This window comes from Carcharhinus amblyrhynchos, chromosome 3 (assembly GCF_965287045.1).
Source record: "Carcharhinus amblyrhynchos chromosome 3, sCarAmb.v2.hapA, whole genome shotgun sequence".
Classification (NCBI taxonomy): domain Eukaryota; kingdom Metazoa; phylum Chordata; class Chondrichthyes; order Carcharhiniformes; family Carcharhinidae; genus Carcharhinus; species Carcharhinus amblyrhynchos.
Window position 1 is genome coordinate 75,428,105 of NC_137326.1, and position 25,793 is coordinate 75,453,897.

At 43.2% G+C, this 25,793-nt stretch overlaps 1 protein-coding gene across 2 annotated transcripts in view; it reads left to right on the top strand.

The window, feature by feature from the left end:
• Window positions 1–25,793, top strand: part of LOC145340863 (anoctamin-7-like) — a 136,245-nt gene that overhangs the window by 23,365 nt on the left and 87,087 nt on the right. For both annotated transcript variants that reach the window (XM_080185329.1, XM_080185330.1), the window contains exons 2-4: window positions 6,927–7,116; window positions 9,857–9,938; window positions 10,545–10,705. In XM_080185329.1, coding sequence (XP_080041455.1) covers window positions 6,979–7,116; window positions 9,857–9,938; window positions 10,545–10,705 — 381 coding nt within the window. In that variant the 5' untranslated portion in view covers window positions 6,927–6,978. The remainder of the gene's footprint in view (window positions 1–6,926; window positions 7,117–9,856; window positions 9,939–10,544; window positions 10,706–25,793) is intronic.

A 25,793-nucleotide genomic window follows, 5' to 3' on the forward strand; every position in this document is an offset into this window, starting at 1 on the left:
CAACTAGACTCGAAATGTTGGCTCTATTCTCTCCCCACAGGTGCTGTCAGACCTGCTGAGATTTTCCAGCATTTTCTGCTTTTGTTTCTGTTTTGAAATTTATACTGGTGTGCATGTTGGGTTGGGGGGATGATACTGTGGAGCACTAGGAACTGGCTAGGGGGCCAGCAATAGATGGATGCTCAGGAGACATTGACAAAGATGTCATGGCCAAAGAGACTAAAGGAATGTAAATGGTGGTGATCGTGGCCAAGAAGGCTGCTGATAGAGGCACAGAGGTCAGAATGTGTTAACGGCAGAACAAAGCATTGTGTCAAAGGACAACCTGGAACAGGTAACAGATGGCCCTTGTGGGTGGGGTGGGGGGGGCGTGGGGGCAGGGGGGAGGTGGGGGCAGGGGGCAGGGGGAAGTGGAGGGATGGTGGTAAAGGAAAAAAAGATGGAAAGTAGGATAAAGAGGGGATGAAAAAATAAATCAATGGAAGAAATGACAATAAACAGAAAAAAAATGGGCTGAAGGAGGAGCAGGGAGGTCACAGTCTGAAGTTGTTGAACTCAGTGTTAAATCTGGAAGTCTAATTGGAAGCTGAGGTAGTGTTCCTCCAATTTGTGTTGGATTTCACTGAAAATTATATGTTATGATCACTATCTCCAAAGTGAGTCCCCCACTGCTGCTACTTCCACTTACCCAGTTTCATTTCCTAAGACTAAGTCTAGAATTGTGCCCCGCTCTCATTGGCCTATTACGTGCCAACTAAAAAAGCTCTCTTGAACACAGTTGAAGAATTTTGCACCCTCTGTGCCCTTCACACTGTTTGTAATGCTGTTGCTATTAGGGTAGTTGAAGTTCCCAGTGATTATTGCCCTATTGTTTTTGTACTCTGAAATCTGTTTACATATTTGCCCTTCCACTACTTTGTACAGTTTGAGCAGAGTGTCTGTCCTGTTCTATTACTGAGCTCAATTCATACGGCCTCATTTGATGCTTCACTTACTGTTTCATCCCTCCTCACAGCTGTAATTGATTTGTTAGTCAAAAATGCTACACATCCACCTTTTTATCTTCCTCTCTATCCTGCCGGAAAACTTTGCATCCAGGGCTTTTTAGCTGCCATTTTTGCCCTTAAGCTGTTTCTGTTGCAGCAATAATATCATGCTGCCCTGTGTTTGTCTGTGTTCTCAGCTCATTGGCTTTATTTATTATGTTGCTTGCATTTACATATATACCTTCTAACGTTGCCAAATTCTTGTGCTGCACACTTTTTAATCTGTGCTGCTTCCGTCTTGCAGTCACTCACTAAATCTGCATCTCCTATTTCATGCTCTGAATTTTCCCTCAGGCCCATCTCCCTGCCAACCTCGTTTTAAAACCACTCCCTACCACCCCAACAGCACTAGTAAATCTCCCTATGAGGATATTCGTCCCAGCCCTATTCAGTGAGACTGTCTGGCTTGTACAGGTCCCACTTTCTCCAGAAGCATCAGTGCCCTTCCTCCTACACCAGCTTTCCAACCATGTGTTTAATCATTCCATTCTCCTATTTCTATATTTGCTTGTACGTGGGACTGGGAGTAATCCTGGGATTACTTGCTTTTCAATCCTCTTCCTAGCTTCCTAAAATCTGCTTTCAGGACCTCATTCCCCCTTCCTGCTTAAGTCATTGATACCAACATGGATCACAACCTCTAGCTGTTCACCCTCCCCAAGAAGAATTTCTTGCAGTTGCTCTGTGACATCCCTGACCCTGGAACCAGGGAGGCAACATGCCATCTATGACGATAACACTATATTCAGCACCTTGTGCTTTCCATCCCCCCATTATGTACTCTACAAATAGTATGTTTTGTCTGTATGTTTACAAGAAACAGTACTTTTCACTGTATCCCATTACTTGTGACAATACTAAATCAAATCAAATCCCAGAGTCATATGTACAACCACAGAAATGCCCATCCGTTCTCCTAATTAATGAATCCTTTATCATTATTGCTCTTCCTTTCTTCTTCCTCCCCTCCAGTGCAGTAGTGTTAGAATGTAACCTGTGACAACTTTGTATTGGATGTAATGTGACCAATCGTAACAAGCTTTAAGAGTCAGCTGACCCAATAAACCATGGAACCAATTGCAGAATGATGTGATGGCCAGCTGACTCACTATAAATAAGAACCTGTTGGGAATTGGGGGGTGTTTGGAGTTACTCAGGGTGTGGCCCCAAGTTTGGAGTAATAATGTTCTTTATTAGATGTTTTATTTGATTTATAAGCTTGCGTATTTTTTGTTCTATTTTTATTGTCTGTATTTGAAGAGTTCCTTTGGCTGAGACAAGCAGAGCTGCCTGTGGTGCTACAAACCTGGCTCTGACTGCACTCCTCTGAGGAACCAACATCTTTGTCGGTATTCAACTGGAAAACTGATTGGTGAGCAGGACCCCAGGGAACCACTGCACTACCTACCTGGTTGTCCTGGACTGCATCCCCTCTTTGCTTCCAGATTCCTAAACTGCAGTGTGATGGTTGGCTGTAGTGCTATCCTTCACCAACTGGCTTTCTGGATTATAACATTAGGTCTCTCTCAAGATCTGGGGTCAAGGGTAAAGACAGGTGTAACCTGGTGCAATCCTACTTGCCTGACATCCCTCCTTTACCTTATTTCCTCACTCACATGAGATGAATACAAAGGTATTCCGACAAAAGCTACCCCTGGTAAATTACACTAACTGAAAATCTAAATATGGAAACTCTTGGCAGAAACTGTATGCAAATTTGACTTACTGTTGTCACATGTATTAGCATACAGTGAAAAATATTGTTTCTTGCAAATCATACAGACAAGCATACCATATATAGAGAAGGGAAGGAAAAAGTACAGAATATAGTGTTACAATCATAACTAAAAAGTGTTCAGAAAGATCAACTTAAAAGAACAAAATCAGCCCGGGAAACAGGCCCTTCGGCCCAACGAGCCCACGCCGCCATCCCAACACCACCAGTCCCCCTCTCCACCCACGACCCCTATCTAATGTTTTATGGCCATCCAGATTGAGGGAAACTGATTTAGGGACAATTTATTCCTGCCAATCAGCCTAACAGCACATCTTTGGGGTATGGGAGGAAACCGGAGCACCCGGAGAAAACCCACGCAAGCACGGGGAGAACGCACAAACTCCCACAGACACCGGCCCAAATCCATGTGTCTGCACAGCAATCAGCGATAGTCACTGGGCTGTCGTCTTGCTCAGTATCTTGTCCAGTTTAGGCACACACTAACGACGTGAAGCACTAGGCCAATCTCAAACAACCAAGAGCGGCCCCAGTACGACCCATCGTGTGTATGCCCCTCGTTGGACACGAGGTGGACTGACTTAAAACCTGTGAATGAAAAGAGAAAAAACATTATTATCATACTATACCCATTTACATTACCAGGGATGCCCCAATGCTAATGACCCTTATTTAAAAGGTTCTTCTATATCCACCCATCTCCAACTCAGTCATGTGCCTGTCTAAGTTACTCTTAAATGACTCTAGCGTGTTTGCCTCCACCACCTTACTTGGCAGAGCATTCCATACCCCCACAACCCTCTGTGTGAAAAACCTCCCTCTAATATCTGCGTTGTACCGCTCCCCCCTCACCTTAAGTCCATGGCCCCTTGTCCTACGTGTCTCTATTATAGGAAATAGCTTACCTCTGTTTACTCTATCTATCTCTCTGAATTTATTATCCACGCAGCACTCAGCCTCATGGATGGGCCACAGCGTCTCCAGCTGGCACTTGAACTCCAAAGTCCAGAGCTCAAAGTTCTGCAGCTGGTGACACTTCCTGCACGTGTGGTTGTCTAGGACACCAGGAGCGTCCATGACTTCTCACATATTAATATATAACCATTAGTGATCTACTTCAGGAATCCCCAACAACTAGTGAGAAACCATGTCCTATTAACTATTGGGAAGGCTGAATAGGCTGTGTTTTATTAATCCAGATTATAGAAAGCTGAGGGGTGACCTGATAGAAGCTGTGAAGGGGCTTGATCGAGTATACTTGTGGAAAATGGGCTCCCTTACCAGAAGTATTGCTAATTTGGATGCAGATGAGGGGAGTAGGGAGGTGAAGGGATTAAAAATCATTGAATGCTGTAGAGATCCTCTGTGCATTAAATATCTAATAGATCGCTGGGAAACTGCTGTGAGGATGTTTCAGCATATTTCCCACACTTGCTGATAGGCAACACAAACAAGCTGACCAGGGAACAAGAGGGTCTGATAAAGAAAAGGTGGTAGCCATAGTAGCAGGTGTGGATGTTTGGCTGGAATAGACAACTAGATGTACTTCATTATTATTCATTATAATTAGACAGGCAAAAAGAGGCAGTAAATGAGTAACTATAAGCACCTGACATAAATGAAGTAATCAGAATATTAGTTATAATTGGATATCAATGATTTCAGAACAAAGGTATACTTGTGATTGGTATATGTGAATTATTTGTAAGATAAGCAAATGTACAATTGCTGATGCCATGCATCACTCAGCAAGTCTGTATGCCATTTTGCAGAAGGTAGACTTCCTCGCTATATCTTGAACAAATCTCTGAAGGCTTTATCTGGTCTCAAGAGTATGAGGTACAAATTTTATTTGATAGCAGTGAAATTCCATATCAGGAGGGGAAGGGCCTGGATGTTAAGATGTAGAAAAATGTCAGCACATTGATAAGCTGGCACCAATCTTGTGACTTCACATTAAGCTGTGTGTGCACAACTTCTTTGTGAGAAGCAGGTTGTCAATTACCATCTACCAGTTGCTTAATTAAAGCGGTACTTACTGACATATTTCAATTTAACGTAGGGTTCACGGTTCTCCATGTTTGCTGAAATTCACTGGTGAAAACAAAACAAGTATACATAGGGAGGTGGTGGTTTAGTGATACGCGACTGGCAATGCTCTGGGGAAACAGGTTCAAATCCCCCCCATAGCAGGTGGTGGAATTTAAATCCAATTAATAAATTGGGAATTAAGAGAATATCAGTAATGAGGAACATAACAGCCATCATTGATTGTTGTAAAGACCTATCTTGTTGTCTAATATCCTTTAGGGAAGGAAATCTGCTTTCCTTAGCTGGTCTGGCCTACATGTGACTCCAGACCCACAGCAATGCAGTTGACTCTTAAACTTCTCCTTGAAATGGCCTGGAAAGCTTCCCAGTTCAAGGGTATTTAGTGGGCGGCACAGTGGTTAGCACTGCTGCTTCACAGCTCCAGGGACCTGGGTTCGATTCCCAGCTCAGGTCACTGTCTGTGTGGAGTTTGCACATTCTCCTTGTGTCTGCGTGGGTTTCCTCCCACAGTCCAAAGATGTGCAGGTTAGGTTGATTGGCCATGCTAAAAATTGCCCCTTAGTGTCCTGAGATGTGTAGATTAGAGGGGTTAGTGGGTAAAATATGTAAGAATGTGGGGATAGGGCTTGGGTGGGATTGTGGTCGGTGCAGACTCAATGGGCCAAAGGGCCTCTTTCTGCACTGTGGTGTTCTATTTAGGGATAGGCAATAAATGTTGGCCTTTCTAGTGACAGCCATATCCCTTGAAAGAATGAAGTAAAATAAGGAAGATATGGTAATTGTGGGGCTGAATCAATCTGAGGGGAATAAGTCAATTAATACTCACAGCAACTTGTTCAGTGTTCACCATACTTTTAATTTTTGTACCCCTGTCATGTCCCATGCAATCCCATTGATAGTGGCGGGACTGGAAAATCCCACCGCTAGCTAACAGTATGCTGCTTCTGGCCATAAGAAAGATACTGCAGGAAGGTGGGAGAATACCTCCCACTGCCTTTGCATTCATTTTAATAATCATAGGGAGTCCTTGTCATAATGTAAGAGATGCAGCAGCCAATTTGTGCACAGTAAGCTCCGACAATCAAAAATCTGTGAGATTGAATGAGGGATAAATATTGGCCAGGGATCACTTCTCTTTTCTGCAAAATCATGGCATGGAATTGGTTATACCCATCTGAAGGGGGCCTTGGTTTAACAACCCTTCAGGAGGATGGCACCTCTGACAGTGCCACACTCTTTCAGTACTGCGTTGGAATGTCAGCCTGAATCTCTGTGCTCAGATCTTGGAGTGGTGGTTGAACTCATAACCTGCTGACTCAGAGTTGAGGGTGATAACGACTGAAGCATGTTTTACCAGCTTTCTATTTAAAAAAAAATCTCCTCACCTGTGCACTGTTGGTGATGATTTTAAATTTATGGCTACGATATACTGCTCACTGGACAATAAAAACATGTTTTCCTGATGTGTCTGATCACAATCTTTCATTATTTTGAAAACCTCCAACACATCCCTTCTGAACACCTTCCCAAAAGAGCCCAGATATTTCTCGTCAACGTTCTTCCATAGTTCCTCCTTATTTCAACCTTTCACCCAATTTTGTTTTGGTAACTGTGGTAATGAGGCAGGTAACTGAACCAATTGGGAGCAAGGGCGCATACCCTGGAGTCAGGGAGGAGAGTTGTACAATGGCTGACCATTTGTAAGTACTTAGGATGGAATTCTCCAGCTGCATTGGTTTAAAAGCTGGAAATTCCCTCCCGACAGTCAATGCGGTTTCACATTGTCTGCAACCTGCCTGCTAAAGTTCCAGTGGTGGGCGGGATGGGAGAATACCAGCCTTACTGTTTGCAATAAATCCCTTGTTACTCTGAGCCACATCACACTGCCCTCAACCTATTGCAGTAACCTCTCCTAAATTCCCTGTCCCAGTCTTCTGATCCTCTGGTAATTCTCCAAACGTGTTTTGTGAACGCACAATAATGTTGTTCACAATCTTTTAAAAAAATAGACTCCTGAAAAGACAAAGGACCTGCACCACATCTGTGGAGAATTCTCTTCAAATGCTCAGTGACTTTTGTTTATTTCTGAGCAGGGTCATTACTGGACATCAGCTTCCGAAAAAGATAACGCACTGCTGAAACACCATGTTGAAAACAAAAGGCAATGAGGAGAATGATGTCATCAACCTCATTGTAGCCAAAGATGCGAAGGGGGAGTACTATGGCAGCTTGGACAATGAGGAGGACGATACTGACAATGAAATCTACATGGAAAAGCAGGAGGTGGGTAATGTGTTTTACCTAATGTTTCAAATTTTCCACAGCCTTCAAGGTGTCAGTCCTTTTAGCTAAGTACGCAGTTTTTTTTCAAAGTGGTTTGGCAGAATATGTGTGGAGTTTTAACTGCTCCAGGTTGATCCACTCCTAATATTCAAATTTCTAGATTTTCTATTTTATCGTGATCATTAACCCGAATCAACACCCAACTCCGAGCTCTTTCTATTTTTTTTGTACTCTGTGTGCAAGTGGGCTTATACAAGCTGTGCACCATGCACCCTCCTGCTTCCAGTAACCTCAATTTTCATTTTCTTCACCTTATGTGCTATAGGCAGGGTGCAGAAGATGGGATTAGAAAGAGCACCAAGATATCCTTGGGCTGGCATGGACCTGGCTGAATGGCTTCCTTCTGTGCTGTAACTTTTCTCTGGTTCTATGGGTGAGACTTGACAGTGACTCCTGCAAGCTTTTCCAAACTCAAGGGCATCACTATAGAGGTCAATCCTCTTCCAACATCTACATATTCTGCCATGGGCCAGTGGCTAATCATTATGAATGGGAAATCTAGTTGGTTTTCTTCCCCCATTCGCTAATCCTTGTGTATTGAGGTCAATGCATCACCTACAATGATCGGTGGGGCGGCACGTGGCATGGGTTTGATTTCCAGCTTAGGTCACTGTCTGTGTAGAGATGGTATGTTCTCCCTGTGTCTGCATGGGTTTCCTCGGGTGCTCCAGATTCCTCCCCACAGTCTGAAAGACATGCTGGTTAGGTGGATTGGCCGTGCTAAATTTTCCCTCAGTGTATCCGATCAGGCGCCGGAGTGTGGCGACTAGAGGATTTTCACAGTAACTTCATTGCAGTGTTAATGTAAGCCTACTTGCGACACTAATAATAAATAAAAATAATAAGCTAATTGAGATATCTGTTAGGGATGCTTAAAATGTTTCTTTTTTTAAGAGATTATGCTTTACAAATTTGATACTTTTTTGACAAAACTATCAAGATGGTGAATGAGGGAAGACTTTTCAAAAGTTCCTGTAAAAAAGGTCTGTCCTGTAAGTTCGGACCTCTGGTTTGAGTCACAACATTTTGATTTGAATAGACAACTATCTGGAAGAACCTAAGCAAAAAGCAACCATAAATGGATTTGAATCTCTTCAGACACCCATCAGCAATATATCCTGCAGAAACCTACTGTTGCTTTTACTTTTAATGTATGTTTTACTACTTTTATTGATGAACTAGAGTTGGGGACATGATTTGCAAATTATACTAAGACCTGTGCCAGGGCTGTACATGATGTTTGACTGCGAATCAGGCAAATTTGGATGGACTTGTGACTGACAAATCATGTTTAATTTGGATAAGTGCAGCTGCAGAGTGAATAATTAACATCCATATACTCTTCAGGGAAGATGTGATATAGAATGGAAAGAGATATGGGCAATCTAGCCCATACATCTCTAAAGCTACATGAACAACGTCCCCAAAGTCACAGATAGAAGAAATGTCAGTTTACTGATTTTATTTTTCCTTCTGGGTGGTAGGAATCTGGAACACGCTGCCTGAAAGGATGGTAAAGGTGGTAGGGAACCTTCACAGTGTTTAAGCAGTATTTAGGTGAATATTTGAAACACCATTGCATACAAGGCTGCGGACCAAGTACTGGAAAATGGAATTTGAATAGTTAGGCGCTAACATGATGGTGCAGACATGATGGGCTAAAGGGCTCATTCTGTGCTGTAAAATTCTGTGACTATGACTGAACAGTGACCATGCTTTTAGCTGCTAGGCCCTGACCTCTGGAATTCCTCCCTAAACTTACTTGCCTCTCTACCATGTTTATTTCCTTTAGCTGGTTGAATAAGACCTGATTCATTGGCCTAATGTTTCATTGCACAATCCAGTAAAGTTCCTTGGGATGTTCTATCATGCCAAAATGTTAAAGGTGCTATAAGTATGCAAGTTGTAGTTGATTTGACCCTCTTGCCTCCATTTTCTCTTTCTCACCCTCATTCAGTTTTATGGACAGTCTTTGCTTCTCCTTACATTTTTCTGGTTGTCCTCCATTCGTCTGAAATCAAGACTTATCCCATTGTCCCCCACTCTTAACTCACTTTCTCCCCAGGCTTGAAGATAATAAAAGATGTCAAGGTCCTTCACTGGTGCAGGATCAAACTAAATTTGACACTGAGCCACATAAGTTTGGTCAAAAAGAGCACCTTAAATGAAGAAAGAGAGATTGTGAGGCAGAGAGTTTTAGAGAGGGAGTTCCACAACTTAGGACCTTGGCAGTAGAATAGAGGAATGATGAAAGTCAGGAATGTGTGTGACCAAGTGACCAAAACTTACAGGAGCATAGACACCTTGGAGAACTGTGGAGCTGGTGGAGATTACACAGATGAGGAAGGGGGAGACCATGGAGGGATTTGAAAATAAGGATATAAATTTTAAAATTGAGGCATTGCTTGACCTTGGGCCAATGTGAGTGAGTAAGCCAAGGGTTTTATGGGTGGATGGGATTTAGTGCAAGTTAGAGCACAGGCAGCAGAAATTTATGGAGTCCAAAATATAGGCAGCTTATCAGAAAAGAGCAATGAAGCAATTGAGTCTGAAGGTCACAAGGTAGCAGCTGAGCCACACAGTTGACACACAGTTTAAAGTTCAAAGGCAATGCTCCTATCCAAATTGGGACATCTTTCCGATCCTAAAGCTGAACTCTTTTTCACCTTCCTCTGCTTAGGCCAATAATAAATTCCAAGAAATAGAAGAAAATCCAAAGAAAGAAGAAAAAAACTTTTTCAGCGATGGAAAAACCAGAGTTGGTGAGTTTTAGACCTCTGAATTTATCATGTTCATTTACTGGCAAATTTATTTGGGGAGATTGATTTTCTGCCGCTTTAAATTTGGGAAGGGTTCAAATTGAAGCATGTAGTGAAAATTCCACTGATTATTCCATGTTGTTATAACATGGGTTAGGTGTGTCTTGTTCAACACTGCCCCATCCATCATACCCAGATAAGGAACCACACATGAGATACAGAGAATAACTCCTTCCCTTTGGCCCTGAGAATGCTTTCTAATTTCTAGTCTCAGGTAAACATTTCTGTGATGTATTTTCCAAACCAGCACACCCTTTGTAAGGTCAATGAGATTGATATGTTTGTCATCCGGTGGTCAATTCTGGGCAGCTTAAGATGCTGGAGCTGCACTGGCTCAACATTGATTGAGATTGCCCCAAATCATTTCACTCAATGCAGTCTGAGAGATATCCTTTAATTCTTGGCTCTGCCATGTTCACATTTCAGTCCCAACTAATCATGTTACCATTTCACTTTGCTGCTCCTGCTGTAAGAATTTAGCAATTGGTCCAGATCTGACCCAGAGAAGGAAGTATTAAAACACTTTTGTGCTCTTATGCATTTATTCAGATTTTGTCCTTGTTTGGAAAGAGGGCTTGAGAGCTAAAAGTATGGATAGTGCCTGTGAAAAGGACCAGAAATTGAAACTGACGGGGGATATGGAGCGAGACACAGAGTGGAGAAATACATTTCTAAAGAACCTCGCGAAAAGTGGCCTGCTCATGGAGATGGTAGGTCGGGGGAGGGGTGTTGGAGAGGGTAGGTCTGTAGATGGAGGAGGGGTGGTGGAGAGAGTAGGTGAGGTGTGTCTGTAATGTTAGATTGGGATGGGTGGTTTGGAGACAGTAGGTCAGGAGGTAGGAGAGGGTGGGTTGGGGGTTTGGTGTGTTGGCGGTTGTAAGTCAGGGGTGTCAGAGATTTAGGAGTTTGGTGTGTGGGAGGGATAATGTTGTTGGGGTATCAGACAAGGTAGGTCTTGGCGCTTGGTGCAATGGACAGGGTGGACCAGGGAGAGGTGCTGGGGAGAGTGGGTTGGAGAGAGTAGGTTCAAGGGGTACGTTGGAGAGGGCAGGTCAGGGGAAGGGGTGGATTGGAAAGGATAGGATAACCCGCAATGCGAAAGGCAGGGTCGGGAGCTATGATGGCTGTTGTTGGCTAGAAATCTGCTGCATGGATCTGGTTAAATGATACTGGAGAGATAAATGAGAAACTTTCTGTTGCTTTTCTCTGGTTGAAAGGTAAGTGTTGAAAGGGTTATCTTCATCATTGCTTAGCTCACTATTAACTCCCTTCTCAGTTCACTGCTATCATTTTTGAAGCAAACAAATCATTTGAAAAATTATTCAAAGCTTCTTAATGTTTCCAATTATACATTTGAGTTACATTGTGGAGCAGGAGAAGAGGATTTGCATGTCAGTAAAAATTCTTTTGGCAATTACAACTCTTGTTCTTAATTATATAACTGGTCCTATATCAGTCTAAATCCTTTTGTGAACACTTCCCACTAATCATCTGTCATGTACGATTCTGAATTTGCTGATGACACAAAGTTAAGAAGGTGTGCAGAGGACATAAGGGACTGAATTTCATGAGTACTGGGTGCACGCATGAGGCAGGAGTGAAATGGCTGTGAAACTTACTTCAGCCAACATTCCTGAAAAAATGCGATATCTGCTGGATGGGCCAATTAGGGCCTGTTCTGTGTGGAATGTGCCTATTGGTTGGGTCAGTGCTGTTTGTGTGAGGAGGGGAGGGGGAGGAGGGTGTAGTTTGGTAACTTTAGTGAAAATTAAACTTCTAGTGGAAAAACAGAAGTCCCACAACATGGAAATTAATTTGGTGTTAATACTGCAGCTTTTCTGACTAAAAGCTTCACTGTCTCAATAGATTTGTACATAGTAGCTCTGAAAGACACCTTGAAAATCTACAGCCCCTGCCCCCACTGATTCAACTAAACTTTGTGGCGACTGAAGAAGCTGTGGATGGGAGGAGGGAAGCAAGTGTTGAGGAGCGGGGTTCCCTTCATCTACTTACGTCAGTGAAGTAAGAAAAATAATGGCTAAGTATTTGTCCAGTGGCTTTCTTGATATCAGATCGTCTGGGTGCTTTACTGCTTTTTAAAGTGTGCTCACTACTTTAATGTGGCCAGCCAATTTCCACACAGTGAGCTGCCATAGACAGCAAGGTTGGACCTTTTACATCTATCTGAGAGGGTAAACATTCTCAGATTAACATTTCACCTGAACGCTGGCACCACAGACAGTGCAACATTCTTTCAGAATTGTAAGCTCATGTGCTCAACTCTCTGCGGTGGGACTTGAACCCATAACCTACTGAACTCCAGAAAGCTGAATGCTCCAACGTGATAGACACCTACAACAATGCATCTGGTCGACCTGGTTTTGCAGCAGCTGTGGACTGCCCACATGAGATGGTGCAACTAGGGCTAGTGGCTGTGATGAGGGGTGGGGGTGTGAAGTAAGGGAAGGGATGCTGAGGGCTGTAAATGAAGTGTGATTGTTTCCTTTTGTGGGAGAATCCTTTTTTAAAAACTATTTTTAATTATGCACGGATCTGGTCATATTCTGCACCTACTGCTGAGTCAGTCAGGACACCCCGATGCGAAAGCTGCAGTATCATTTCGGTAGGAGTAACAGATGTGTTCAGTATAGGGCTAGCGGGAGGACTTTGAATAGTGTGGAGGAGCAGAGGGATCTAGGTGTATGTGTACATAGATCCCTGAAAGTTGGGAATCAAGTAGATAAGGTAGTTAAGAAGGCATATGGTGTCTTGGCGTTTATTGGTAGGGGGATTAAATTTAGGAGTCGCAGCGTCATGTTGCAAATGTACACAACTCTGGTGCGGCCGCACTTGGAGTACTGTGTGCAGTTCTGGTCCCCACATTACAGGAAGGATGTGGAGGCTTTGGAGAGGGTGCAGAGGAGGTTTACCAGGATGTTGCCTGGTATGGAGGGGAGGTCATATGAGGAGAGACTGAGGGATTTGGGGTTGTTTTCGCTGGAAAGAAGGAGGCTAAGAGGGGATCTTATTGAAACATATAAGATGATTAGAGGTTTAGATAGGGTGGATAGTGATAGCCTTTTCCCTCGGATGGAGAATGCTAGCACGAGGGGGCATGGCTTTAAATTAAGGGGTGGTAGTTATAGGACGGATGTCAGGGGTAGGTTCTTTACCCAGAGGGTGGTGAGGGATTGGAATGCCCTGCCTGCTGCGGTTGTAAACGCGCCTAGTTTGGGGGCGTTTAAGAGATTTGTGGATAGGTTTATGGACGAAAAGGGATTGGTTTAGATTAGTGGGTCAGTGTTTTTTTTTTAAAAAACTGGTCGGCGCAACATCGTGGGCCGAAGGGCCTGTTCTGCGCTGTAATGTTCTATGTTCTATGTATCTGTGTGCTGGGTAATAGTGAAGGCCTGGGTCAATAGGGTGTCTGATGTTCAGGGAGCCTCTACACTCAGCCCAAACCCCCCTGTCTTTGCCCCCTCAAATAAATACAGTGGCAACATGCCAAATGGCCATGAAATTTCAAAACCAATATCTGCTGTAAATGTCAATGTTAGAACATAAGAATGTAAGAGCTAGGAGCAGGAATAGACTATCTGGCCCCTCAAGCCTGCTCCACCATTCAATAAGATCATAGCTGATTTTTTTCATGAACTCAGTTCCATTTGCCCACCTGCTCCCATAGCCCTTCATTTCTTTACTGTTCAAAAATTTATCTATCCTTGCCTTAAAAACATTCAATGAGGTAGCTTCAACTACTTCACTGGACAGGAATTCACAGATTCACAATTCTTTGTGTGAAGAAGTTCCTTCTCAACTAAATCTGCTCCCCCGTATTTTGAGGCCTGTCAGCTTGTTCTAGTCTCACTCGCCAGTGGAAACACCCTCTCTATCTTATGTATTTCCTTCATAATCTTATATATCTCTATAAGATCACCCCTCATTCTTCTAAGTTTCAAACAGTCCTCGTAAGCCAACCCTCCCAATCTGGAATCAACCTAGTGAATCTCCTCTGCACCCTCTCCAGTATATCCTTTCTCAAGTAAGGAGACCAAAACTGTACACAGCAAATGTTTGTATAGACTGATCCATTTTGTTAGAATTTTGCAAAGATTTGTAGGTGAACCACTTTAGAAAGCTACAGCAGAATGGAAAGGAAATCTGGCAAATCTCAGAAATGTGACAGCAGCCGAATCACAAATGACACAGCATGCTTGTGCTCCGGGGACCTTTTATCCTATCCTCAGAAGATAAATTGATAAAAACATAATGCTCGCCTGCTTGTTATGCCCATGTGAGAAGCACAAAACCCTACGTGCAACTGAAAATCCATGTTAACAGACTTTTTAATGTATGTAATTGGCTGTTTAACTGTCAGTGAGTGCAAATCTGACTCCCGCGTGCACCTGCAGATCTCAAAATTACACGTGTGTGCTAACACGCATGCCCAATTTCATCTTGCGCAATTTTACACGTGTTCTGGCACGCCTGACCCCTTAGTGTCCCAAGGTGTATAGGTTAGATGGCATTAGCCATGCTAAATGGATAGGGCAGGGGGGAGGGCCTTGGGTAAGATACTCTGTCAGAGAATCGGTGCAGACTCGATGGGCTAAATGGCATCTTCTGCACTGTAGGGGTTCTATGAGAGAGGTGGCAGAACTCTGCAATAGAGAAGGAACTGGGTGTCCTGGTTTGTGAATCACAAAAGGTTATTATGTATTATTATGATAACTAAGTAATCAGGAAGGCAAATGGATTGTTGTGGTTATTACAAAGAAACAAAAGTAGGGAAATTTTGCTGGTGAGTCCGCACTGGGAGTAGTGTGCACAGTTTTGGTCTCCTCATTTAAGAAAGGTTATATTTGTATTGGAAGCAGTGCAAAGAGAGTTCATGTAACAGATTCCTGGGATGAAGGAACTGAGGAAGGTTGGACAGATTGGGCCTATATCCATTGGAGTTTAGAAGATTGAAAGGTGATCTTATTGAAACATAAAAAATCCCAAGGGGGCTTGACAGGATGGATGCTGAGAGGGTATTTCCCCTTGTGAGAGGGACAACTCAGGGGCACAGTTTGAATGTGAGTGGTCTCCATTTATAACTGAGGTGAGGAGAATCATTTTCTGGGGGTCGATGGTCCTTGAAATTCTCTTCCCCAGAAAGAGAAAATTTTTAAGACTGATCTACATAGATTCTTACAAGGAGTCAAAAGGTGTGGGGGTAGGGAGGAGAGTGGAGCCCACAATCAGATCAACAATGACCTTATCAAGTGACGGAGCAGGCTCGAGGGGCTGAATGACCTACTTCTGCTCCTATTTCATATGTTGATATGAAAGAATGTTTAAAAAGTTATTTGTAATACTGCTCCATGCAGTTCTGGCAATCCAGCATTCACTCAGTAATGCATTGAAGCATCGCTTGTTTAACCCCATGGGGATTGTTATTGGAAAGCAGCTGACAGGATTATCCGAGAAGAGTGAAAGAATGAGACTAATTATAAAGTTTGTCCAAAGAGCTAACCCAGATACCATGGGCTGGAAAACTTCCTTCTGTGCTGTAAGACTCTATGAATTATTTTGTGGGAAAACAGCTTAATTGCTCGGTTAAAGCAACAGAAAAAGAACTTGATTTCCAAACAGAACTCAACATCATGTAATTGTAGAACCAGGGGTTTCACCAAGATATAGTCCACATCAGGCACTACTGTAATATTGCAAGGAGCACAGGGTTCCACTCATAATGTGAGGAAGATGAAACATAATTACATTCTCAGGATATGGTTCCTGGAGGGGCTTTTGAAGGAGATTGCCACAAAGGGTCGTGTTGAAACTTATTACTGTTGTTAATTCAGGAAGGTGTGTGCCTGTCTAAGCAAATCTCTAAGGAAATATTCTCTACATGTTTTTGAATATCTCGCTTTTTTGCGTGATTCAGGGAATTAGGTAACAGTTGTTGCTTGAGACATTTCTAGAGGTCAAATTGCTGTTCCCAGCTGGAGTTTAAAAAGGAAAACGTTAGCTCCTTGGAGCAGTGCTACCCAGCATTTGATTTACATCAAATTTCTTGCTAAGAGCTCAGGTAAGGAACGAACTTAATTGATGCAGTGAGGTTCAAAATAATTCTTTCTGTTTACAACCAGTGCATGGTTAACAGCTGGAGTACAGTACGTGTACACATGCATTTTGGCATTGTACGAACTTGCAAAGGACATAATGGCCGGAATTCTCCAACCTCACCTGGAGCTGGGATTCTCCAGTCCCAGTGCCGTGAATGGAGACTGAATGCCAAATTCTTTGTTCTTGCTGGCGTACAAGACCGGTGAATTCTGGCCAATGTCTCCTTTTATATCTGCTTCTTCCTTTAGCAACCTTGAATTTATCCCCTTTCCTTCTAAGTGGCTCTCTTCATCACCTCACCTCTTCATTAGCGTATCTTCAGTTCAGTATTAAAATCATGTTTTATTTCCGTCCCTGCTGAAGGGGATCAGTAGGTCCAATGTCACAAGTCATTCGACCCTGAATGCCTTCACCATGTCAATGGGAGGATGCGGTGGCACATTGGTATTATCACTGGACTAGTAATCCAGAGACCGAGGGTATTTCTCTGGGGACTGAGCTTAAATCTTACTAATTCAATAAAAATATGGAATTAAAATCTGATCATGACCTTGAATTGATTGTCATTGAAATAAGTCTGCAAAGGCTGGTATCCCTACACCAGATTCCCTTTCAGTTACAAACTCTATTTTAGTTTGTAGAGTACTACAGGTTCTGTATCAGCATCCAGAGTGCCAGGAGACCTTACACTCCCAGTTATACGTACAGAAAACACTCCCTGATTGGGCAGGTAATAATGAGCTCAATCAATTAGGGAGTTCATATTCCAAGAGGCCAACCTCAGGCCTCATTGAAGTCATTAAATTTGTGAAAACCCATGTGGTTCATTAATGTCCTTTAGTGAAGGAAATCTGCTGTCCCTACCTGGTCTGGCCTACATGTGACTCCAGAGCCACAACAATGTGGTCAAAACTGCCCTCTGAAATGACCTAGTGAAACATTCAGTGCAACAGCAATTAGTGATTGGCAATAAATGGTAGTCCAGCCTGTGACACCTATGTCCCATGAATGAATAAAAGAAATTCTTCACATATGCACTGAAAAAGAACATGCATTTCACAAACTCAGGGCATCATATAGTGCTTCACAATCAGTGACATTTTTTTTTCAATAAAACCATGAAGGAAAATAGAGCAGCTGATTCCTCACATCAAGGTCCCACACACAGTAAGGGAGATGACTGATGGATTAATTAGTGGTGTTGTTGAGTGATGATTGTTGTCCCAGACACTGGAGAGAGAGCTCTCTACACGTCTAGTCACCTCAACAGGCAGGTAAAGTTTCAGTTTAATATTTAATCATATCAGTACTGCCTGAGAGGTTGTTTCAACTGATCAGGGAATGTAAAACATGGAGACAGTCTCAGGATAAGAGAATGACCAGTTAGGACTGAGGTGAAGAGGAATTACTTCCCTCAGTGGTGTGTTAGACTCTGGGGAAGGTATTGGTGCAGTGGTATTGTCACTGGACTAGTATTCCAGAAACCCAGGGAATACTCTGGGAACCTGGATTTAAATCCCACCATGGTAGATGGCAGAGTTTTAATTCAATAAAAAATCTAGAATTAAAGGATGACCATGAAACAATTGTCGGTTGTTGTAAAAACTCATCTTGTTCGCAAATGTCCTTTAGGAAAGAAAATCTACCATCTGGGCTTGGCTTACATGTAACCCCAGGCTCACAGCAATGTGGTTGACTCTTAAATACCCTCATGAGATGGGTAATAAATGCTGACCCAGCATGTGATTCCCACATCCATGAACGAGCAAAAAACAAAATCAACAATGATCTCTTTTTAGTTTTCATTTATTCTTTCATGGGATGTAGGCATCACTAACAAGTGACAAGACCAGCAGTTTGTTGCCCATCCCTTGAACTTGTCAGGCCATTTCAGAGGGCATTGGTGAACGAGAAGGGTTTTTACAACAATCAACGACAGTTATTATGGTTTATAATTCCAGATTTACTAATTGAATTTAAATTCCACCGGCTGCTGTGGTGGGATTTGAACTCATTCTCCCAGAGCTTTACTCAGGGCCTCTGGATTTCTAGTCTAGTAACATTCCCACTATGCCATGGTCATCCCTTAAATGCCTCTAAACTAGGCCTGGACTTCAACACAGGGCAAAATATCAACATTTACAGATGACATAAAAGCTCCGAAACGTTGTAAAGAAATGAGGAAGATAGCAGCAGAACTTCAGGTGGACAATGATAGACTGGTGAAGTCGGAAGCTACAGATGAAGGCCGAAAATCTCCATCCTCATTGGTGACTGGAATCCTCTGATGCCACTGAAAGTGAACGCCAAATTCTCCATCTCACTTGTGGCGGGGCAGGCACAGAGAAGATCAGACGCATGCCCAAAATTTAACACAACAAAGTCTATATTCCGAGAAGAAAAAGTAACAAATGATACAATTTTAAAGGGGTTGCAAAAACAGAGAGATTGGTACACAGATCTTTGAAGGTGATACCATAAGTGAGAAGTTAAAAACAAGGCTTCCTTGTCTTTATTAGCATAAGAGTAAAGCACAAAAACAAGTAGGTTTTCCAGCATTTGATAGGTTTCAGCTGGAGCAGTTGTCCCCAACCTCTGCTCTGTGGACTACTAATGTTCTGCAATCATCCCAGTCCCTTTCTACTGACAACAACTAGAACTCCCAACTCTCCAGAAAAGTGACTGAGTGTGGGAGGATTATAGTGTGGAGTTCGCCTGAGAGACTGATGCAGGCCGCTTCACTATTCTTGTTGTTATGACACTTAATCGTTTTTTTGGGAATATTCCACCCAATAATAATCATAAAAGTTACCAGAATGAGTTTGGTCTTGACAAGTGCTGGAGTGCCATCGTGCCCAGATCTCATGATATTGCTTATCGGTCCACCTCACCTCATTCCACAAGAGGAGCTACAAAGCCCTGCTCCTGTGTTCCCACACGTGCAGGTGGTTCCTCTGGCTGCAACACTGAGCCAACCTTTAGTACCACTGCCTACTGCCCCTTAGAGTCTAAGGGATGTAAGCAAACTAAAGCCACAGTATCTGATTCAAAAGAGATGCATGATAAGTGGAGGTGCGCAGCACTTCACAGCAGTGCTAGACAGCTAGTCATGTGATTTGAGTTGTGCTGCCAGTGGGATCTTACACAGTGCAAAGGATTTAAATACAAAGAGATTTGACCTGACCAAAGAAATTATTCCTGAAACTGACAATATGGAGAATAAAAGAGAGAGTTGCAAAGCTCTCTTGACAATAAAGAAATGAGCATGGGTAAAGATGCATTAGTGGCTACCAAGTCCCAGAGGCAGACAGACTTCCCATCTATTACTTGTAATGAGTACACACGGATAAGCAATAAATCAACACAGCTTAACTTCCTCAGCAATGCTGATCAAAATGTGGAGATTGCATGTAGGCATGGGGTGCCTTATGGAGATCTCCGAGGGGAGCAGAAATGACTGTGAAATGAAGAAATAGTGGCTTCAGAAGACGTGCAGAACTCTTTGGAAAATGGAGAGTTCAGTGAAGATATTGGGTACGATCTTACCTGCCATTCACGCTATGCTCCCATTGCAATGATGTTGGAGAATTTGGCGGCCAGCCAAATCTCAGTTCAGTGCAGTGGGATGGGGAAATCCCGCCACCATGAACGATGATCAGACTCTGGCCAGATTGCTTTCCAACTTTCAGCTGGAGGAAGTCACCTCAAGTGAACACAGATGAAAGTTCATGATGAACCATGCAACATGGACCCTTTGTGCGATTTCTTAGTGGCATGGATTGAATGGGAAAATCTGTTTGAAAAGAGAATGAGCTGAAGCAGGTCCAGAACTGTCCACAACAACCACAATTCTCAAAAACTTCAGCTAACAAAGTCCACCTCCAACAGAAACTAAATCTGGCCAACTGGTCTGTCATTGTTCAGAGTTTGCAGATGTTGATGAAAGGACCCAACAGAGTTCAGCATAAATTTGTGCAAAATTATCAACCCTAGGCAGTAAAATAACCATTCCTCATCTGCCGATAACCTTAAGCAATGATTATTTGTAGACTACGATCAGCATCGCACACTGACAGAACGATCTGTTCAAAATGGTTAACTGTAGAATGCTCTGGAGATTATTACGTAGAGTTGAGGAACAGCACTGAAACCAAAACATGGGGATCATTAAAAACAATAGGAAAAGATTAAGAAGGAGTTTTGGTTGCAGAAACTGATAAACTTGCAGCAACAGCAGAAAATCTCAATTTTAAAGATGCATTGCAGATAGGCAGCAAACAGCTCAGCCAGGTTTGCACACATCCAGACGATGATGCACGTGGACTGATATCAATAAATGGTTTGCATCATACATTAAATAAAGTACCAAGTAATCCACATCCCCAGCCCAGCAAAAATCACACAGCAAGATTTCATCTGTGCATTGCCATTGAATAAACCACTTCCAGGGGGTGAAAAATTGATATTTTCAGAACCCAAAGAGTCAAACAAAGTGGAAGCAACTTGTGTTGGACAGTTGACAAACATCCAATCTAAAAAGGTCATGGCATCCGACAGTACAGAGAGGATAGTAGAGGTGAAGTTTCTAAATGACTCGTGGTCACACTAAATCTGAAGATGAACATTCCAGTGCATTAAGTGACAGCTTGCGTAGAGAAACTGAGTTGAAAACCAAGAGCAGGAAGAAAACAGCATTAAAACCATAAGTCACAGGAGCAAGAGAGCTGAAATTCCATTATAAGGAAATCAGTAGCTTAAAAGACGATTGTAAAGTTACCTCAAACTGCAGCGTATGACATGTGGAATGAACCTGATACAAACAAGTTAAACAAGCCTGAAAACAATAATGACAAAGGAGTTCCTTTCCTCAAATATAGACAGCACAAATACATTAAAAAGGGCAGCTCAGTTCGGCTTGCTGGTGAACCTAAAGGCATTAGGTCCTGATAATAATATGGCCATTATTATGGACACAAGGATTCCCTAAATCGTAAAGCCTGGCACTGGTTCATACAGGGACACCTGCAGAGCATGTCCCATCTGTGGAAATATGTCCAACAAAAGCCATTAAAGAGAACGTCCAAGCGAGTGATGGCTGCTCTGGTAATCTTGCTTAGAGTCATAGAGGTTTACAGCATGGAAACAGGCCCTTCAGCCCAACTTGTCCATGCCGCCCTTTTTTTTTAAACCGCTTAACTAATCCCAATTGCCTGCATTTGGCCCATATCCCTCTATACCCATCGTACCCATGTAACAAGTTAAATGCTTTTTAAAAGTCAAAATTGTACCCGCTTCTACTACTACCTCTGGCAGCTTGTTCCAGACACTCACCATCCTCTGTGTGAAAAAATAACCCGTCTGGACACTTTTGTATCTCTCATAAGAATATAAGAACATAAGAAATAGGAGCTGGAGTAGGCCATCTAGCCCTTCGAGCCTGCCCCGCCATTCAATAAGATCATGGCTCATCTGTCGTGGCTCAGTTCCACATTCCCGCCCTCTCCCCATAACCCTTAATCCCCTCGCTTATCAAAAACCCATCAACCCGTGTCTTAAAGATATTTAGCGAGGCAGCCTCCACCACTTCAACGGGCAGAGAATTCCAGAGATTCACCACCCTTTGAGTGAAGAAGTTCCTCCTCAACTCCGTTCTAAACCACCCCCCCCTTTATCTTGAGGCTGTGCCCCCTAGTCCTACTGTCCTTTCTGAGCGGGAAGAGTCACTCCACCTCTATCCTATCCATCCCATTCATCATCTTATATGTCTCAATGAGATCTCCCCTCATTCTTCTAAACTCTAACGAGTACAAGCCTAATTTATTCAGCCTCTCCTCATAGCTCAACCCCCTCAACTCCGGTATCAGCCTAGTAAACCTCCTCTGCACTCCCTCCAAGGCCAAAATATCCTTGCGCAAGTGCGGCGCCCAAAACTGCACACAGTACTCCAGCTGTGGCCTCACCAATGCCCTGTACAGCTGCAGCAAGACCTCCCTACTTTTATATTCAATCCCCCTCACTATGAAGGCCAGCATCCCATTTGCCTTCCTGACTACCTGCTGCACCTGCAGGCTGGGTTTTTGCGACTCGTGCACAAGGACCCCGAGGTCCCTCTGCACCATCACCTGCTGCAGTTTTTCGCCACGTAAGTAATAGTCCTTCCTACCATTATTCCTACCAAAGTGGACCACCTCGCACTTGCCAACATTAAATTCCATCTGCCAGTTCCTGGCCCATTCGCCCAGCCTATCTAGATCCTTCTGCAGACTCTCCACACCCTCCGTGCAATTTGCCATTCCACCAATCTTGGTGTCATCAGCAAATTTCGACACCATACACTCGGTTCCCTCCTCCAGATCATCTATATAAATGGTAAATAGCTGAGGCCCCAGCACCGACCCCTGGGGCACTCCACTAGTCACCAACCGCCAATCCGAATAGCACCCATTAACCCCCACTCTCTGCCTCCTATTTGACAACCAATCCTCTATCCATGCTAACACCCTATCCCCAACTCCATGTCCCCTTACCTTCTGCAATAACCTCTTGTGGGGTACCTTGTCAAACGCCTTCTGAAAATCAAGAAAGACCACATCCACCGGCTCTCCTCTATCCACCGCCCTAGACACATCCTCATAGAACTCCAATAAATTTGTCAGACACGACTTCCCCTTAATGAAACCGTGCTGCGTCTGCTCTATCAAGCAATACTGAAAGTGGAGTCTCAGGTGGACAGAGTGGTGAACAAGGCATTCGGCATGCTTGGTTTCCCCTCTCACCTTAAACCTATGCCCTCTATTTTAGACTCCCCTACTTTAGGGAAAAGATATTGACTATCTAGCTGATCTGTGCCACTTGTTATTTTATAGACCTCTATAAGATCACCCCTCAGTTTCCCACACTCCAGAGGAAAAAGTCCCAGTATATTCAGCCTCTCCTTATAACCCAAAACATCAAGTCCCGGTAGCATCCTAGTAAATCTTTTCTGCTCTCTTTCAAGTTTAATAATATCCTTTCTATAATAGGGTGACTAGAATTGCACACAGTATTCCAAGTGTGGCCTTACCAATGTCTTGTACAACTTTAACAAGATGTCCTAATTCCTGTATTCAATGTTGTGACCGATGAAACCAAGCATGCCGAATGCCTTGTTCACCACTCTGTCCACCTGAGACTCCACTTTCAAGGAGCTATGAACATGTATCCCTAGATCTCTTTGCTCTGTAACTCTCCCCAATGCCCTACCATTAACTGAATAAGTCCTGCCCTGGCTCAGTCTATCAAAACGCATCACCTCACATTTGTCTAAGTTAAACTCCATCTGCCATTTGTCAGCCCACTGCTCCAATTGATGAAAATCCTGTTGCAATCTAAGATAACTTTATTCACTGTCCACTATGCCACCAATCTTGGTGTCATCTGCAAAGTTACTAACCATGTTAGTAAGTTCTCTGTCTGAAGGGTGCATTGGTGCTTTCATCAACTGTAAAAGACAAATTGCACAAGTGTTCTGTCTGCTGAAGCCTCCTTAAGCGAAAGCAGCCAACTGTATCATAATCAATCTTACACAGTGCTTTTGAATGACTTCAGTTTGAACCGATGCTCCCCTCTGCACAGGCAACGGTTAAAAAACATTAGCCTGGCAAAGTCAAAAATGGACTGTTGGCTTTCATCTGGCACACTTAAGCGAAAAGAGACAAACGATCAAAATGACAGGGAGGCATTAGCAAATGACAGTCAGCACAACAAGAGTAAATGAAGCTGCAGAGAAAATACAGCAGCAAGTACTTAGAACTGGGATTTAATTACATAGGCACTGAACCATTGCCGCTATGTATTATATGTCATGAAGTTCTGTCAAATGAAAGCTTAAAACGTACTAATCTTTGCCATCATCTTGAGACTACACATGCGGAATGCGTATCCAAATCAATTGTATTTTTTGAAAACAAGTTCCAGGAATTTCAAAGTGGTTAAAAATGGAATGCACATCTACTGATAGTGATGATGCTAATTCGGTGGAGGCGTCGTATTGGGTAGCTCAGCTCAAAGCAAAGATGGTGAAGCCACACACAATCGGGGAGATGTTGTTATAAGAACATAAGAACATAAGAAATAGGAGCAGGAGTAGGCCATCTAACCCTTTGAGCCTGCCCCACCATTCAATAAGATTATGGCTGATCTGTCGTGGCTCAGTTCCACTTTCCCGCCCTCTCCCCATAACCCTTAATCCCCTTGCCTACCAAAAACCTATCAACCCACATCTTAAATATATTTAGCGAGGTAGCCTCTACCACTTCAACGGGCAGAGAATTCCAGAGATTCACCACCCTTTGAGTGAAGAAGTTCCTCCTCAACTCTGATCCAAACTGCCCTCTCCTTATCTTGAGGCTGTGTCCTCTAGTCCTGCTATTCTTTCTGAGCGGGAAGAATCTCTCTACCTCTACCCTATCCATCCCCTTCATTATCTTATACGTCTCTATAAGATCCCCCCTCATCCTTCTAAACTCCGACGAGTACAGACCCAGTCTATTTAGTCTCTCTTCATAGGCCAACCCCCTCATCTCCGGTATCAGCCTAGTAAACCTCCTCTGCACTCCCTCCAAGGCCAATATATCCTTCCGCAAGTGTGGCGACCAAAACTGCACACAGTACTCCAGCTGCGACCTCACCAGTACCCTGTACAATTGCAGCAAGACCTCTCTACTTTTATATTCTATCCCCCTCGCGATAAAGGCCAACATTCCATGCGCCTTCTTGATCACCTGCTGCACCTGCAGACTGGGTTTTTGCGATTCGTGCACAAGGACCCCCAGGTCCCTCTGCACCGTAGCATGTTGCAGCTTTTCGCCTTTTAAATAATAATCCCATTATTCCCATTATAAGAGATGGTGAGTGTTATGCTGGGAGAGAAGGCTGCAAGCAAATTAACAATTTCATTGTGGTCTAACATAATCCAGCACAGAATCAATGAGTTGGTCCACAACGTGAGTGATCAGCTAATAGTGAGAATACAAGCAAGTCGATTTAGTGCACTTTATCTGGATGAATTATTGCAAACCTTTTAAACTTAGTGTAAGTATAAACACGATGGAGGGATCCATGAGGACATTCTCTTTTGTAAATCTTTGCCCACATGTTCAACTGCAGGGGCTATTTTGATTCTTCAAACTGGGATTGATTGGTTGAAGTATGTAGGAGTTAACACAGATGGGGCCTGTGTGATGCTAGACTGACTCAGTGGGGTTGTTATGTTTGTAAGAGCAGTGACTTTGCTAGTAATATCCTTTCACTGCAGCATTTATAGGGAGGCTTTAATTGTGAAGAAAATGCCCACTAATTTCATGACTGTTTTGGAGAAAATAAAATAGTTTTATCAAGGCCTCTTTATCAACATCTGGGGGGCATTGAAATTGAACTGGACTATCCATATAAATACAGTGGCTACCAGAACAGGTCAAAGGCTAGGACTTGCCTGACAAGTAACTCACCTCCTGACTCCTCAAAGCCTGTCCGCCATCTATAAGGCACAAGTCAGGAGTGTGTGAAATTCTCCCCTCTTGACTGAATGAGTGCAGCGCCAACAACGCTCGAGAAGCTTGACGTCATCCAAGACAAAGCAACCCACTTGATTGCTACCCATTCCACAAACATTCAATCGTTCCACCACCAGCGAACTATAGCAGC